Genomic DNA, 15,822 nt, shown 5'->3' on the forward strand with positions numbered 1-15,822 from the left:
ACCTAGGGGCACCTGGGTGGCTCAATTGGTTGAGCGACCGACTTCTGCTCAGGTCATGATCTCGCCGTTTGTTGAGTTCAAGCCCAGCGTCGGGTTCTGTGCTGACAGCTCAGAGCCTGGAGCCTGCTTCAGATTCTGTGTCTCCCCCCTCTCTACCCCTCCCCTGCTCACGCTCTGTGTCTCTCTGTCTCTCAATAATAAATAAATAAACGTTAAAAAAAATTAAAAAAAATAAACATTATAAACCTAACAAAAAATGTTTTTTCATCTCTGACTGGGGGACGGTTTTGAAAGCATAAAAAGCCATGGAGGAAAGTACAAAGTTGAATACTCATGAAATTTACTTCCTAAAAATGAATACCTTGTGTGATTTTTTTTTAATTACATTAAAGCCAAACTGTATGGGAAATTATACTTGTAGCAAAAGATACCAAAGCATTACTACGCTTAATGTGTATGTTTATACAAATTGATAAGAAAAAATAATAACGCCCCTAATAAGAAAGATGGGCAGTGCCGACTTGGTGGCTCAGTCGGTTAAGCATCCAACTCTTGATTTCGGCTCAGGTCATGATCTCACAGTCATGGAATTGAGCCCTATGTCAGGATCTGTGCTGAGCGTGGAGTGTGCTTGGGATTCTCTTCTCTCTCTCTCTCTCTGCTCCTCACCTGCTTGTGTGCACACGCACATGCTCTCTCTCAAAATAAACATTTAAAAACAAAATTTGTAAGTGAATGTCGGTAGTAGCATTATTCATAAGAGCCAAAGATACAAACAACACAAATGTCTATCCACTGATGAATGGATAAATAAAATGATGTCACACATCCATACAATGGAATATTAATCAGCCAGAGAAAGGACCAACCATGCACAGTACATTCCTGCACACCAGCACCTCTCACATGGCCCGGGATCTGGACAGCCTGAACCTCGGCTCTGTTGACAATGCCACCCAACATGGAGCCCCTGCAGAGCAGCAGGGAGATACTACCTGTGCCCCCACTTCTGCTGCCACCACCCTCTGGTTCAAAGGCTATGACACTGTTCCTGAGCTCTGCTCCTGCTTCTGCAGCCACCCAATAGGTGACAACACCAGCATGGTGGTCTCAATAACTTACACTATTTACCAAGCAGAATGAAAATTTTCACAACTGTTACAGCCTTAAAAATACTGGCTGAATTACTCTAAATGTGCTGCTTCTCTGGGGCATTTTGTTTCCTGTTTCAACATGAGACAGTTCCACTCTAGCCTGAAGTCTTCTTGTGGGGTCCACTGACGTCTCTACTTTCTTCCAGAGCCTCCCCCCAGGTTTGAGAATCTCTTACTGAGAAAGTCCGGCATGTAAGAGAAGCTTAAACGAAACATATTCTCCTCAGAGACTACTTCTCCTCCCTCCCAAATCCTGTGGCAGCAGTGGGGGTGGCAGCAAGAATCAAGAAATACAGTCAGGAATGAAATTAATTGGTTAAGTTTCCCCACCTCCTACTGCTCCAGGCAAGACTTACCTTTTCTCTCTCTCTCTCTCTCTCTCTCTCTCTCTCTCTCTCTCTCTCTCCTTTTTTATAAGTACCTTTCTCCATTATTACTTCACCTACAGCATTCATACACAGATGTGAAATTGTTTCATTTTTGACCCAGATTCTGGTTTGGAGTATTAAGGCTTTCCACACTCTCTATTTCTTCATATTTTACCAGGAGGATTATAAACTTATCTGAAATGGTAGAAATTCATTTTGCTTTCAATTTCTCACTCTGCTGTACGATGCTGAAAAGCAGTACATAATGAGAAGTGAGAACAGCAACCTGGCCTGATGCCCAGCTGGGAGCAGAGAAGTTCACCTAAAAAGGACTTGATGCTCCAAATGCCAAAAGCTGGGAAGAGGGCTGGAGGAGGGGGTGGGGAGATCTGGAAATATGCCCACGGGTAGTAATGAAGAAAGTGAATTCAGCCTGAGGGTGTGACCTTCTGCCCAGCCGCTGTCAGGTTGATGCCTCATTATCTCCTCCATCTTCCCTAACCTCAGGACATTCAATTAGGGAACAGGTGGAAAAAGCAACTGAGAAAGCAAGGCAATACCAAAAAAGTTAGAAACGGGGGCGGGGGGGGGGGGGGTTGAAGAGGGGAGGCAGGCAGGGAGGGAATTAAAATATTTATGTAGACCAGGGTCATTGGCTGGGATGTGAGGATTTGGGTAGACAGCTACATACCTGTAATTCTACATACTGAACACCCAATCTTATGTCATCCCACTTTCAACTGTCCACCATCAGCCACTTAGGCAGCCATCTTTCTACTCTCCTATGCTTTCTCCATGCACTCTACACTCTAATCATCCTGAATTACTTTCTACTCTCCAAACATGCCACACTTTCAAGCCTCTGAACATGCTGGTCCCCTGCTTGGTGTGTCCCTCCCTGACTCCTCCACATAGAAAACTCCCACTGTTTCTTCATGACTCAGGTCAAATGCAACCTTCTCTGTTATCTTCTCTGATGCCCCAGTCAGCATTAGTCACCCTGTACAAATCTTTCCTTTGTCACTTATCACAGCAGTAGTTAAGAGTACAGTCTCTGGGGTCGGAGAGACTGGAGTCTGAATCCTGGTGATGCAACTTACTGGGTGTGTGACTGTGGTAGTCGGCCTGCAAGATGGCCCCAGTGGTCCCCACCTCCTGGCATATTCATATCCTTGTGTAGTCCCTTCCCACACTGTAAAAGGGTTGGTCTATGTGCCCAATAGAAATGGTGGGTTGGGGCGCCTGGGTGGCGCAGTCGGTTAAGCGTCCGACTTCAGCCAGGTCACGATCTCGCGGTCCGTGAGTTCGAGCCCCGCGTCAGGCTCTGGGCTGATGGCTCGGAGCCTGGAGCCTGTTTCCGATTCTGTGTCTCCCTCTCTCTCTGCCCCTCCCCCATTCATGCTCTGTCTCTCTCTGTCCCAAAAATAAATTAAAAAAAAAAAAAAAACGTTGAAAAAAAAAAAAAAAAAAAAAAGAAATGGTGGGTCATTTGAGGTCAGGTTATAAAAGACACTATGGCTTCCATCCTAGACTCTCCTCTCTTGGATTACTAGCGTTGGGGGAGGCCAACTGCCATGGCAAGCAACCCTATTGAGAGGGCCACATGGCAAGGAACTGAGGTTTGCCACCAACCATGTAAGTGAACTTGGAAGCAAATTCTCAAGCCCCATTAGAGTCTTGGATGTCTACAGGCCCAGCTAAAACACTTTGCAGCCTTGTAAGAAACCTTATGCCAAAACTACCCAGCTAAGCTGCTCCTGGATTCCTGAGCCACAGATACTGAGATAACAAATATTCGTTTTATTTATTTATTTTTTTTTTTAAAGGTTTTTTGTTGTTTTTTTTTTAAATTTTTTTTCAACGTTTTTTATTTATTTTTGGGACAGAGAGAGACAGAGCATGAACGGAGGAGGGGCAGAGAGAGAGGGAGACACAGAATCGGAAACAGGCTCCAGGCTCCGAGCCATCAGCCCAGAGCCTGACGCGGGGCTCGAACTCACGGACCGCGAGATCGTGACCTGGCTGAAGTAGGACGCTTAACCGACTGCGCCACCCAGGCTCCCCAACAAATATTCGTTTTAAACCACTAGGTTTGGGGTCATTTGTACACAGCAATGGGTAACTAATACACCAGAGAAGGGATAGCAACAGCCTAGAATTTACAGTAAGAAAAGCTGGCTTCAGGAAAAGGCAGTGGTGCTTACTAACAGAATAACCCTGAGCAAAGCACTCCATCTCTGGAGTCTAAGTTTCCTTACCTGGAAAATGAGAAAACAACAACTGTAATAATAAACTACGAAGTAAATAGCATACCCTAAAACTATAACATAAGATAATCAAGTAACAAATAAAGTTGTAGTATAATAAATCTGACCCCTAAGGTACTAAGGTTCAGAGATACACCTAAAATGAGCCAAAAACTCATCTAATCAGCATTAAAAAAAAAAAAGAAGCTTCCATGGTCTTTCAATTAAAATAATCAGGCTCACTTTCTTTCCTCATTTTCGAAAGAAAATGCAAATAGAAAAATGTAAACTGCAACCAACTTAACCTAAACGTGAAATTTGTAGCATTAATTTAGACCTAAGAAGCCAAGACTACATGACATGACCTATGGTCTAAAGAGCTGGAGGGCTACTCTACTCAGAGTAAAATCCTTTATACCTCCCCTAGATCCCAGGCCTGGCACTGGAGTGAGGTACACTGACCTTGCTGTTCACGAAACAACTCTCCTGAAAAAAATGGAAGTACTGATTCTGTTGTCAGACTCAATTTAGATTTTTTTTTTAATGTTTATTTACTTTTTATTTTTATTTATTTATTTATTTTTTAAATTATTATTATTTTTTTTTTTTAATTTTTGGGACAGAGAGAGACAGAGCATGAACGGGGGAGGGGCAGAGAGAGAGGGAGACACAGAATTGGAAACAGGCTCCAGGCTCCGAGCCATCAGCCCAGAGCCTGACGCGGGCTCGAACTCACAGACCGCGAGATCGTGACCTGGCTGAAGTCGGACGCTTAACCGACTGCGCCACCCAGGCGCCCGTTTATTTACTTTTTAAAAGAGAAAAAGCACGAGCAAGGGAGGGGCAGAGAGAAGAGGGAAACACAGAATCTGAAGCAGGCTTCAGGCTCTGAGCTGTCAGCACAGAGCCCAACGCAGGGCTCGAACTCATGAACCGTGAGATTATGACCTGACCCGAAGTCAGTCACTTAACCAACTGAGCCACCCAGGCACCCCTCAAATTAGATACGTTTTAAGGAAAAAAGATAATATACATATTTGGGATCACACTAATGTAGCACGGCTGTTCTTAGGCACTAAAGACGAATGAAGAAACATCAAATGAGAGAGAAAGCCTAAAGGCTTAAACTTTATTAAAATAGGATGATTTTCAGTTGCCTCTAGTTGTGTTGGTTTAAAGAAATGGGATAAACAATCTGATCTCAGGAGGCAGGAATCTCCCAACCAGGACGCTACATACGTAATTTACCTAGCTAACATGGTTCTGACTAGGCTTCTGAGGACAATGTAGGCTAAGAAACTCTATCTCTCTGGCCTTTTCCTACGTCCTAACTACTTCTGACTACTTTCATGCCAATGCCTAGGGATGACTAAGTGGCCTGCTGGTATTCTGTATCTTTGGATTACAGCAGCCACCCATGATCACTACTTCAGTGCATCAACCTTGTTCTCCATGCAGTGTGCCTAAAGGGATAATGAAGATATGTGCAGAATCCAAACTGTGGTTTGTACAGTTTCTCCCTTCTGGAAAGATGTATAAATCCAGGCCATAAAATGCTCCCTGACACTCATACACAAGTGTGTTTTTCCTGAAGCAAAGTATATATAGAAATGTGACTATAAATTTCCTATCACTCAATTCTATAAAATAGATTTGTACACATTAAGCGAACCATGATACTTACACATACAGATCCATAGGAAACTCCTTCATCATGTGTGTTACAATAAACTCTACCATCAGGTCTGAATGGGAAAAGGATAACAATTAGATGAATCAGAATGAAATGTATTCCATGCCTTTGAGTTGGGAAAAAAACCTGAGTATACCTTGCTCTCATGCTGAATGGCAACCGCTAACCACGTCTTTATTCACGTACACTGAAATTTATTTTATATAAGGCACTTTTCACAACACTTGCACTACCTGCCACTTGTAAAGTAACAATTAGCTCACTCTCCTACTTCCAGAAGGATACCTCGACCTGCCAATAAATTCAAGTACACAAGAGATTTCACTGCACAGATATTTTGTACCATGGCACTAAAGCAAAATGCCAGAGGGAAATCATATTCTGAGAACCGAGCAATGAGGCAAGTAGAGAAGAAATTATGGATCACATTTGTACAACTCGAGACTCCACTTTAAAGAGATGTCAGTCTATCTCATCTCACAATCACGCTCAGTTTGACAGATATTGACTGAAATGGTCTGTGGGGCTTTGGGTCAATGGAGGCTTATTATATAGTCTTAATTACTGTTTCTAAAATCAGGTAGATTTAGGAACTAGGGCTGAAAATCCAAGTGAAATGGGATTAAGAGTTCATATTATTCCCCTGAGGAAAATGCAGAATTCTGGGCAGACAAAATTCCCTAAGTTACAACCCCCTACTGTCAGCTCTGTCAGCCTGATCTCAGCTTAATTTACTCAAAGGAAATTTTTGTATAGCTGAACCTTGAACCTCAAGCCTCCTGGCCAGCTGACACATCAATATGAACCAAGAAGAGAGTGAAGAATTTGAAATCTTGATCAGGAATAAAACATTTTACAAACTTAAATCATGTACCAGGCTTAGACTTACCCATTTATCTCCCTGGAAAGATCTTTCTCTTTGAACAAGAGAACGCTTTAATTGAGCAATCTAGTCACTGGAGTTGTTTTACCAAACTGAACGATAAACATGGTTTCTTACACCAGAGAAGAAACGTAACTAGTAACTTCTTTGAGGGAGAAGCACATCAACCAGGATCTATCCCTCCTCTTAATCATGAAAATCCGTCACTGGCTCAGGAAAATGCCAATTTTGATAAGACTCACCCAGTACTGCACATACTAAGGGACGGCAGGGAAGGTTCTTGTCTGCTGCCTTCTTCCTGTGTCTCATAGGCTGCACACAAAAAAGAAATGAAATTAGTGGCCACATGAACTGACATCCAATGGCTCATCATCATGTTCTTCATGCAAATAAAATCACTCTACTGACATGCTACCTTTTCTTTCTTTTTCTAGTGATGGGGGTGGGGTGGGGCAGGGAGGACTTATAAATGCTTCTCAGTTATCAACGCAGGCCTGTGACAAAAACACAATTCACAGCAAGACAATAGCCCCAATGGACACTGGAGCATACTACAATGGGAAAGCTGTTGTTTTTACCTTGATTTTATCTATACAAGGGACATTACTAAGAACAAAAGAGACATACTGGTATCTTTTCTTTGATAAAATAATTAAGAAAAAGAAGAGGAGCAGGTAACTGTGTAGAGGCAGCAACAGTAGCAGTTGCAAAAAACAAAAGTTAAGTTTGAAATGTAAACCTCAACATGATATTTTTAAACGTATCTCCAAGTTCTAATAAATTCCCTGATCTTCCAAATTCAATTTCCCCCACCTCTCAGACAAATAAAGCAGCATGTGGTCTTAACTATCAAAGGTCACAGGGCATTTTGCAAATGAAAGGCGTAGACCCATCTCCTTGTGGAAATCTACTGATTTCTGATACTTCTACTGATACATTCTAACATTACTGCCATGAGAATATGGTTGTGGATCTTTTCATCCTCTCTTGAGTAAGAAAGAGCTCCATGACATGCAAAAAAAAAAAAAAAAAATTCCAACAACAGGCATGGGCCTGTTGAACAGCAGTTAAGCAAAAGTTCTTTAGTACAACATTCCACCCACATTTGTTCTAAGTAGGATCAATTTCATCCTCCCAAATCCTGCCAACACACCAAAAATTTCCTCTAAGAAAAACAAGAAACAAAATCACACCTACCATTCTATGTAAGTTTACTCGAAAGTTCATATTGTCGTCATGCAAAAATGCATTGGCATACTGATCCTTAAAAAATAGAAATAAGGAGAAAAAGTAAGGAATGAGAGCTACATTTAGGAAACTCAGTTTGTAATCTATCACACTTGCTATAAATCCTTGGACTTCAAGAACTACTACTTTCAAGGACCAGTTGAAGAGCTAATGAGATGAGCCTAGAATCTTAATGTCAAACTCTACTTAAGCCAGGAGACTTAGATGTAATTCCACAGTGTGTCTCTAACTGGTCAAAAATCTCTCAGCAAATTACAAACAATAAAAATTAAGGCACAGGGACTTGAGGCGAATGCTGAGAGGAATCTGTTTTCTTATTTTCTCTTCCTTTCCATCTGCCCAAGGAGCCTGCTCTATTTGTGACAGCTTGAAGGTTTTCATCAGGGCTGCAGGATACATGTGCAGACTCCACATGAGGAGCCACAATTAGGAAGAAAGGTCTGTACTCCGCTGGGAATGGGCTTGGCACAACAGGAGAAAACTGCTATGCTGGCAGCAAGGCAGTAGGGAAGACCCTGTCTATCTCTGGCCTTGCTCAAGACTGAGGGAAAATCAAAAACTTCTCACCCGTGGATCAGTAATAAATATCCCTTGGCCCTTTCCCAACACTGTTTTTGAAGATCTGACAGACTCTAATTACTAAGAACTGTTACAATTTGTGAAAAACAACTCCTTTAAAGATAGAAAGATTTCTGAAAAGCAATTACAACCAGCCCACTGCTAATAAGTAGCTCTTGTAGCGGCACCTGGCTGGCTCAGTCAGAAGAACATGCGACTCTTGATCTTGGGTCATGAGTTCCAGCCTCATGCTGGATGGAGAGACTGAGAGAGAAAGAGCACAAGCCAGGGAAGGGGGCATAGGAAGAGAGAGAGACAGAGAGAGAGAGAGAAAGAGAATCTTAAGCAAGCTCCACACTCAGCATGGAGCCCAACTCAGGGCTCAATCTCAAGACCTGGGATCATGACTTGAGCCGGAATCAAGAGTCGGACATGCTCGTCCGACAAGCCACCCAGGTACCCCAAGATTACTTAAATAAATAAAACCTAAAAAAATAATAATAATAACAAGCAGCTCTTCTATAACCAGGAACCCATAACCTGGTGAAAAGTAGGTCATCTTTTCACAGAGAATATAAAAAGGGAAAAACTGAGCAAGATCTTTACTCCATGTGGACCACCTTTACTATTTTTCTTAAGAGAGAAAAGATGAAAATAAGGAATAGTAAAGGAGGAAACTGAAGAGAAAATTTAGCTCTAAATTGACTCAAGTCCTGCCCATAACCAGGGATCAGCCTAAGTGAAACCATTTGGGTCCTGTGGTTTTTTTTTTTACACCTTTGTTGCCACCAAGATGCAGGGTGAGTTCAGGCCTAATTAATCCAACCAAAAGAGCCTCCTTATAAAGCACCTTTTATTTTTACCCTTGGGTTCTTGTTCTTCACCAAACTGCAATCAGCCCAACTTTACTCAGGTTCTAATTCTCTCTTTGGCTTTTCTCTCCACCAACTCCCCACAGGAAACTTGAGCTCCATTTTTTTTTTTTTTTTTTTTAAGTTTTTTACTTTGAGAGAGCAAGTGGTGGGGAGAGTGGGGTGGGCAGAGTGAGAGGATCCCAAGCAGGCTCCTCATTGTCAGCTCAGAGCTAGACGTGGGGCTCGAACTCACGAATCATGAGATCATGACTTGAGCCGAAGCAAGAGTCGAACACTTAACCAACTGAGCCACCGAGGCACCCTGGGCTCCTTTTTTCATTTTGCTAAATGCAAAAAACCCAACACGGGCAGCTTCAAAGGGGCATTATCACTTTTTCTACAGAGGCTTAAGTCTGTTATTTAAAACTCTTTAAGAGCTCGCTCTCCTTCTCTCTCTGCCCCTCCCCCACTCATGCTCTGTCAAAAATGAATAAACATTAAAAAAATTTTTAAAAAGGGGGGGCACCTGGGTGGCTCAGTTGGTTAAGTGTCCAACTTCTCACAGGTTCATCAGTTCGAGTCCCACATGGGGCTTTATGTTGACAGCTCAGAGACTGGAGCCTGCTTTGGTTTCTGCGTCTCCATCGCTCTCTGCCCCTCCCCCAGTCATGTTCGCTCACTCACTCTCTCTCTCAAAAATGAATAAACATTAAAAAAAAACTCTTAAGACCTCACATCTTCTAGTCTGAAATTATCGAAGTTATAACACCACTCATTATTAATTAATCCAGTAAATACTAATTGAGCCTCTATTACATGCTAGATGCTGAGAATACTGAGAACACACTGGTGAAGGAGACAAAGTACTTGGTATCAGAGTTTACATTCTTTTTTTTTTAACTTTATTTATTTTGAGTGAGTGAGTGAGAGAGAGAGAGAGAGAGAGAGAGAGAGAGCACGAGGAGAGAAGTGACAGAAAGAGAGGGAGAGAGAGAGGATCCCAAGCAGGCTCTGCACTGCCAGCACAGAGCCTGACATGGGGCTCAAACTCAAAAAACGTGAGATCGTGACCTGAGCCAAAACCAAGAGTTAGAGGCTTAACCAACTGAGCAACCCAGGCGCCCCTCAGAGCTTACATTCTAGTGGGAGGAATGTAGGGAGACAAACAAAGAGGAAAGAGTTTCCCTCCCAAGCTTTAGGAACCTAAAAGTCAGGAACAAGAAAAAGGCAGAAAAAAGCACCCTGTAAGAGATGGGCTACTATCAGAAGGCTAGCAGCACCTACCTCTGCAATACACGTAAGTATAATCAAACAGAGTTTGCCACTGTGAAGTCGGTGCTCATCTGTAAAGAAAAAATAAACCCTTCTCTCCATATCATCCAAACCATGTTTCTATACAGAAAAAGATATGTACCATCAAAATGAACATTTCTACTTTCCCCCCCTTTCACAAAATTCCTGAATGAAAATCAAGGCTCTACTTGCGTAATTCTTGCTTTTCTACCTGGCAAAAGAATTCCCCCAGAAGATTTTTTTTCTAAAATATTCTGGCAGTCTGATGGACCACTAACCACCTTCCTGAGAGCCATCTACTTAATATAATGGTTCCTACTGTCATGGCCCACATTAGGGCCATGCCCTTTGTTTCCATATCAACCCTTTGCTTCTAAATAGTCAGGTCCTTTCCCCACCCCTCCCATCTACCAGCTAGAAGCACCACCTTCCATATCCACCTCCCACAAAATCTGGAAAGGTTTTATAACTGTTCATAGCAAACTGGCAGTGGAATCAGAAACAAATTACTTGAAGAACAGGGTCCACCCCATGCCTTTCCTTGTACTGTGCACACTATTTATGACCAGAAAAGCTGTGAACTCTTCATCATTTTTCTTTCCTTCCTGCCAAAATTATTCATTCTACAAATATTTACTTAGTACCTACTATGTGGCAGGCACCGTGCTAGGCATTACAGATACAGCACTGAACTAAACAAAGGTCCCTGGTCTCCCAGGACCCACATTCTAGTTATTAAAAAAGAAGGTAACCGGGGCGCCTGGGTGGCTCGGTCGGTTAAGCGTCCGACTTCGGCTTAGGTCATGATCTCACGGTCCGTGAGTTCGAGCCCGCGTCGGGCTCTGTGCTGACCGCTCAGAGCCTGGAGCCTGTTTCAGATTCTGTGTCTCCCTCTCTCTCTGCGCCTCCCCTGTTCATGCTCTGTCTCTCTCTGTCTCAAAAATAAATAAACGTTAAAATAAATAAATAAATAAATAAATAAATAAATAAATAAATAAATAAAAATAAAAATAAAAAAGAAGGTAACCTCAACAGCAGGGCTCTAGACCCACACAAATGACCAAGAAAGAGCTACTCCATCACTGCCAATTACCAGAACCATGAAAGCTTATTTACTTTCCAAGATCTTTGTGGGTGAGGAGGTGAAATGGAAGCAAAAAGAGGGTTCATGCCAGAATATCCAAAAAGGACAAATGGTTTATGATGTCTCAAATCAGCTTTAACAGGACCCGGATTGAAGTCCATTCTGAGAGAAGATCTATTAACAGATTACAGTGCTATAGAAATGAGCTAAGAGAACTCACCCTGACATTAACCTGCTACTGCCTCAAAGATAAAATCAACTAAAACCTGACAATTAGAAGGCATAATGGGGGTTGTAGTCCAGAAATACATTCATCTCTTCTCATAGACAATGCAAATACAGTAATAATACTTACCTGACATTCCCCAGAGCTTACATCAGAGTTCCTAGGCAGCCAGAAGAGAAATGCCCCCGCCTGTGCAAAACTAGATTCATGAGACTCTTCTACTTATCTGCAATTTCTCTGGCACTATCCTCCCTTTCCTCAAAAGCTGATAAGCAACTCCTGTAAAAAAAAGCCTGCCGCTATCTCTCCACTTAAGAAAAAAAAAGTGTTTCTGAATACAAAACGAAGGCATATTTCATTATAAACTTTTTTAACTCAGAAAAGCACAAAAAAAGGACAACAAAAAACAAGTTTAATCACCCCACCCATTTGTCCTAACTGGTAAAATTTTGGTGAATCAACTTTAAAGTCTGCGTAGATATACATATATACACATATACATTTTAGATATACATATATATTTTTAATATTTTTGCCTACTGTCTATTTTTATCTTAGAGAGCAAGAGAACACGTGCACGAGCAGGGGAGAGGCAAAGGAAGGTGGCAGGGGGCAGAGGGCGATTGGGAGGGGCAGAGGGAGAGACAGAATCTTAAGCAGGCTCCATGCCCAGTGCAGACCCCAAGGTGGGGCTCGATCCCACAACGCTGGGATCATGACCTGAGCCGAAATCAAGAGTTGGATGCTCAACTGACTGAGCCACCCTGGCATGCCCCGCCTAATGTCTATTTTTAAGATTAATCAGATACTCCTTCAAGGTAACAATACCCCAAATTAGAAGAACCTCGGGAGAAAAAGGCTTTGAAAGCAGAGCTGAATCAAAGGAATGATAAAATTTTGGAGAATGGAGAGGAGAGGAACAACTGGGTAGAGGACACACAGGTAGCTTCAAAAGCATGATTTCTTCAGGTTGAGTAGCAGGTTTATATATGTTTGTTTTATTATGCTTCATAACTTGTGCTATTTGTTATGCTTACTATAAGTCTCATAATTTAATATTCATACATATAAGAAGTATCTTTTTATAGGTATCAAATAATATATAATAAAGAATAAAGAGCTAATATCTGGATAGGGGGACAGAGCAGAGCCAAGACAAAGTTGCTTCTATTGCTCCTAAAATCATAATGAGATCCTATCAGTCAGGGCATACAGAAGGTCAGGGGATTAACACATAGCAAGAGCTGGGCCAATGTAGCACAGGAGACATTTTTCTTCTTCTGTTCCTCACTCCCTCAGTCTCACAGAAGCCATGTTTGACGTTAATTCTCCATCATACCTAACACTGCCCCTTGCCATATTTAGGCTGACTGTGGCAAAGACCAATCCCAGCCTGAGTTCAGAGAGACAGCCTGAGACCACCCATGCTACCATTAATCTGCCCTCAACTTTGCCTTCTATTTTATGTACGACAAAGTGACCAGGACAAAGAAGTTTATAAAATCATTAGAGCTGAAAGTAAGTTCCACGGGCCTCAGTTCACTGTTACATAGCAAGCAAAGCTACAAGTTCATTTGCAGGGTCACATCTATACAGTCTTTTCTGTGGTTGCTATGACATTTCTAGAGAAAGGAAGAGGTTATCTCCCTCCACAAAGGAGAAGCCAGGGCCCCAGGAAACATAAATACACAAAAGTCTTGTTATCCTGGCCTACCAGATCTCACCTGCTGAGTCTCAGAGGCCCACCAACCATCTCTGCCGCTCCGCTCAGAGCGGACTGAGATACATACTGGATAGAATCTGCTGGATTTCCTCCCAATCCCCTTTCACACCTAGCCCAACTATTACCCTTCCCTACTGCCAGTTAAAAGACTATAGATGTAACAGATGAAGAACAGGAGACCAGAGACAACAAACTCAAACTTTTCCAACAGCCACTCCCCTCCTGCTTCCACTCTACATCTCTAGATGGGTAAGGACACTTCTGTTTTAAGTGTTAAGGAACACTGTCCTTCTCAATCTCACCTCTTCCTACGGTACTCAGTACAATAGTCCACGAATTCTCACCACAAGCTGATGCTTCCAATTCTTGTCCTCAAAAGGGAAGTCCCTGATGCATGCTAATCCCTCCCCTTCCCACACAATAGACTTTGCATCTACTTACCAAAATCTGCTAAAATCACTTGCTAGTTCTTGTAAAGACCAATTTTTTTTTCCTGTTCTATTTTTGAAGTACTCCCCCTCCAGCTCCAGGTTTTCCCAACACCACCTAATTGCCATCTGGCAGTGAGAAATCACTGTTTTCCAGTAATCAGGACCATCACCCTGTACAGGAGGCCCCAACAGTTCATCCAAAGTTTCAAAGTATTAATGCTGCTCCTTGATTCTAGCTAAGTAGCTGCCTGCCACACCTCCTGCTTCCTGAGCCCCCCAGGTAGCCTGCCTTACCTTTGGTGTCCTGCATGACAATCGAGCTATACTTTAAGAAGGTTATGAGTAGATTACTGGTCTGTACATCTGCATCCAGTGGGAGTTCCACAGAACTTATAACTGGAATAGAACAGATGAAATGTATTTAGCCTATAACATATTCTAAGACTTCTACTTACATAGCCAATTTGCCAGCAGACAAAAAATCACCAAATAAACTTTTTCCACGAAAGAGGGAGGACCAAGTGCTTCGCATTAAACCCTTAGCTACTGTTCCTAGGCCTCTAGAGCCCTTCCTACTCCCATGATTGGTCCCAAGACCAATACCTTTCCTGTAATATAGGAGAGCAGGTCTCCGGGAACAGTGCTTTTCTCCCAACATCCTAAAAAGGGTCTTTTGATTCTGCTTTTAGCGTCAAGTAACCCAAAAGTGTTCAGGGCCCTTCTTAAAGGCACTCTGATTTGTACCTAAGGGAAAGATCTGTATTGAATATAAATGAGCCTTGCTTTGATGAGTCTCCTACTTAAAATAAATGACAATTCATTCCTAATAAGGAGAAATCTTGCTCAGTTTTAAGAATAAGACTTTAGGCTAGAAATACCCAAGATGGAAGGGAAAAAAGTTAAGACAGAATTACATGCAAATTCTACTCCTTAATCTCTTCCCCTGCCTCGGCCCCCCGAAATGGAACCTGAAAAAGAATACTGAAAACAGGTGGACACTATTGATTGGGATAGCCTGGAAACTGAGTTTTATACACCCAGCTACTTCTTATTTCCAAGAGAAATTACCCCTTGTCCCCACTCTCTGAGCCACAGTTGTAATGAACAATGAGGGACCAAACCAGGGCTAACCCACACAGAATCGTCTTTCTGGTCTTTTGTTTTTTTAAAGTAGGCTCCACATCCAATGTGGGGCTTGAACTCACAACCCTGAGATCAAGAGTCTCATGCTCTATCAACTGAGCCAGTCAGATGGCCCCAGAACAGTCTTAATGTAGATATATCAAGTTTCTAAGACTTTAAATTAGACTTAGACATCTTGTTAACTGTTTTTACACGTAGACATAATATAAAGCAAAAGGAGGCTCGTGATGGCTCAGACAAGCTAGAAAATCTATAGCTTTCTGCAGTATTTTCACCTGTGAAGACTCAGCTGAGTTTGGGATATTACTCATAATATGTATTCACAACCATAGTGGATCCTTCTGGAGTTATTATGATGTATGCTGAGAACATTTATTAACAATGGGAAACATTTGCATATAATGGTTCCATAACACACAACAAGCACAACAGAAGGCCTTATGAGAAGAAATTAGCATGTCCAATCCTTGGCTGTTTTCCCATAGTTCAGCCTCCCAAAACTAATAAAAGACAAATATATTTTTATGTTCAAATACTAAAAGGTCTTAATTCACGTTATGGGTTAATGACCTGAGACTACTACTACAAGCCTATTTTGAAGCTCAGAGCCCATAATCATTCCTTTGTCCAATACAAAGAGGAATCTAACTGGTAAGTGGGACTTTTTTCCCCACTCACACACAGCAGTAACTGGAAAAATGTCTTATGTAATATGCAGAAATATAGAAGTATATGTATTTTTAGTTTACCAGAAAGTCCTCTCATGCCAAGGCTGAGTTGTCAAATGTCAAGTCTGAGCTGGGAACAAATGTTACATCTAAACTCCTGGCTTTTAAAAATAATGGCTTCAGTGACATACCTTTAAATATAACTGGGCCACTGAGCACCACTATACATAATTAAAGACAAAAACCTGGA

At 42.0% G+C, this 15,822-nt stretch overlaps 1 protein-coding gene across 2 annotated transcripts in view; it reads right to left on the minus strand.

Annotated features, from left to right (window-relative positions):
* The window catches only part of ARMH3 (armadillo like helical domain containing 3), a 171,607-nt gene that overhangs the window by 116,785 nt on the left and 39,000 nt on the right, over positions 1–15,822 (minus strand). For both annotated transcript variants that reach the window (XM_058697566.1, XM_058697567.1), the window contains exons 15-19: positions 14,056–14,157; positions 10,289–10,347; positions 7,542–7,607; positions 6,587–6,656; positions 5,453–5,513 (exon numbers count right to left, since the gene is read on the minus strand). In XM_058697566.1, the coding sequence (XP_058553549.1) occupies positions 5,453–5,513; positions 6,587–6,656; positions 7,542–7,607; positions 10,289–10,347; positions 14,056–14,157 (358 nt within the window). The remainder of the gene's footprint in view (positions 1–5,452; positions 5,514–6,586; positions 6,657–7,541; positions 7,608–10,288; positions 10,348–14,055; positions 14,158–15,822) is intronic.

This window comes from Neofelis nebulosa, chromosome 13 (assembly GCF_028018385.1).
Source record: "Neofelis nebulosa isolate mNeoNeb1 chromosome 13, mNeoNeb1.pri, whole genome shotgun sequence".
Classification (NCBI taxonomy): Eukaryota; Metazoa; Chordata; class Mammalia; order Carnivora; family Felidae; genus Neofelis; species Neofelis nebulosa.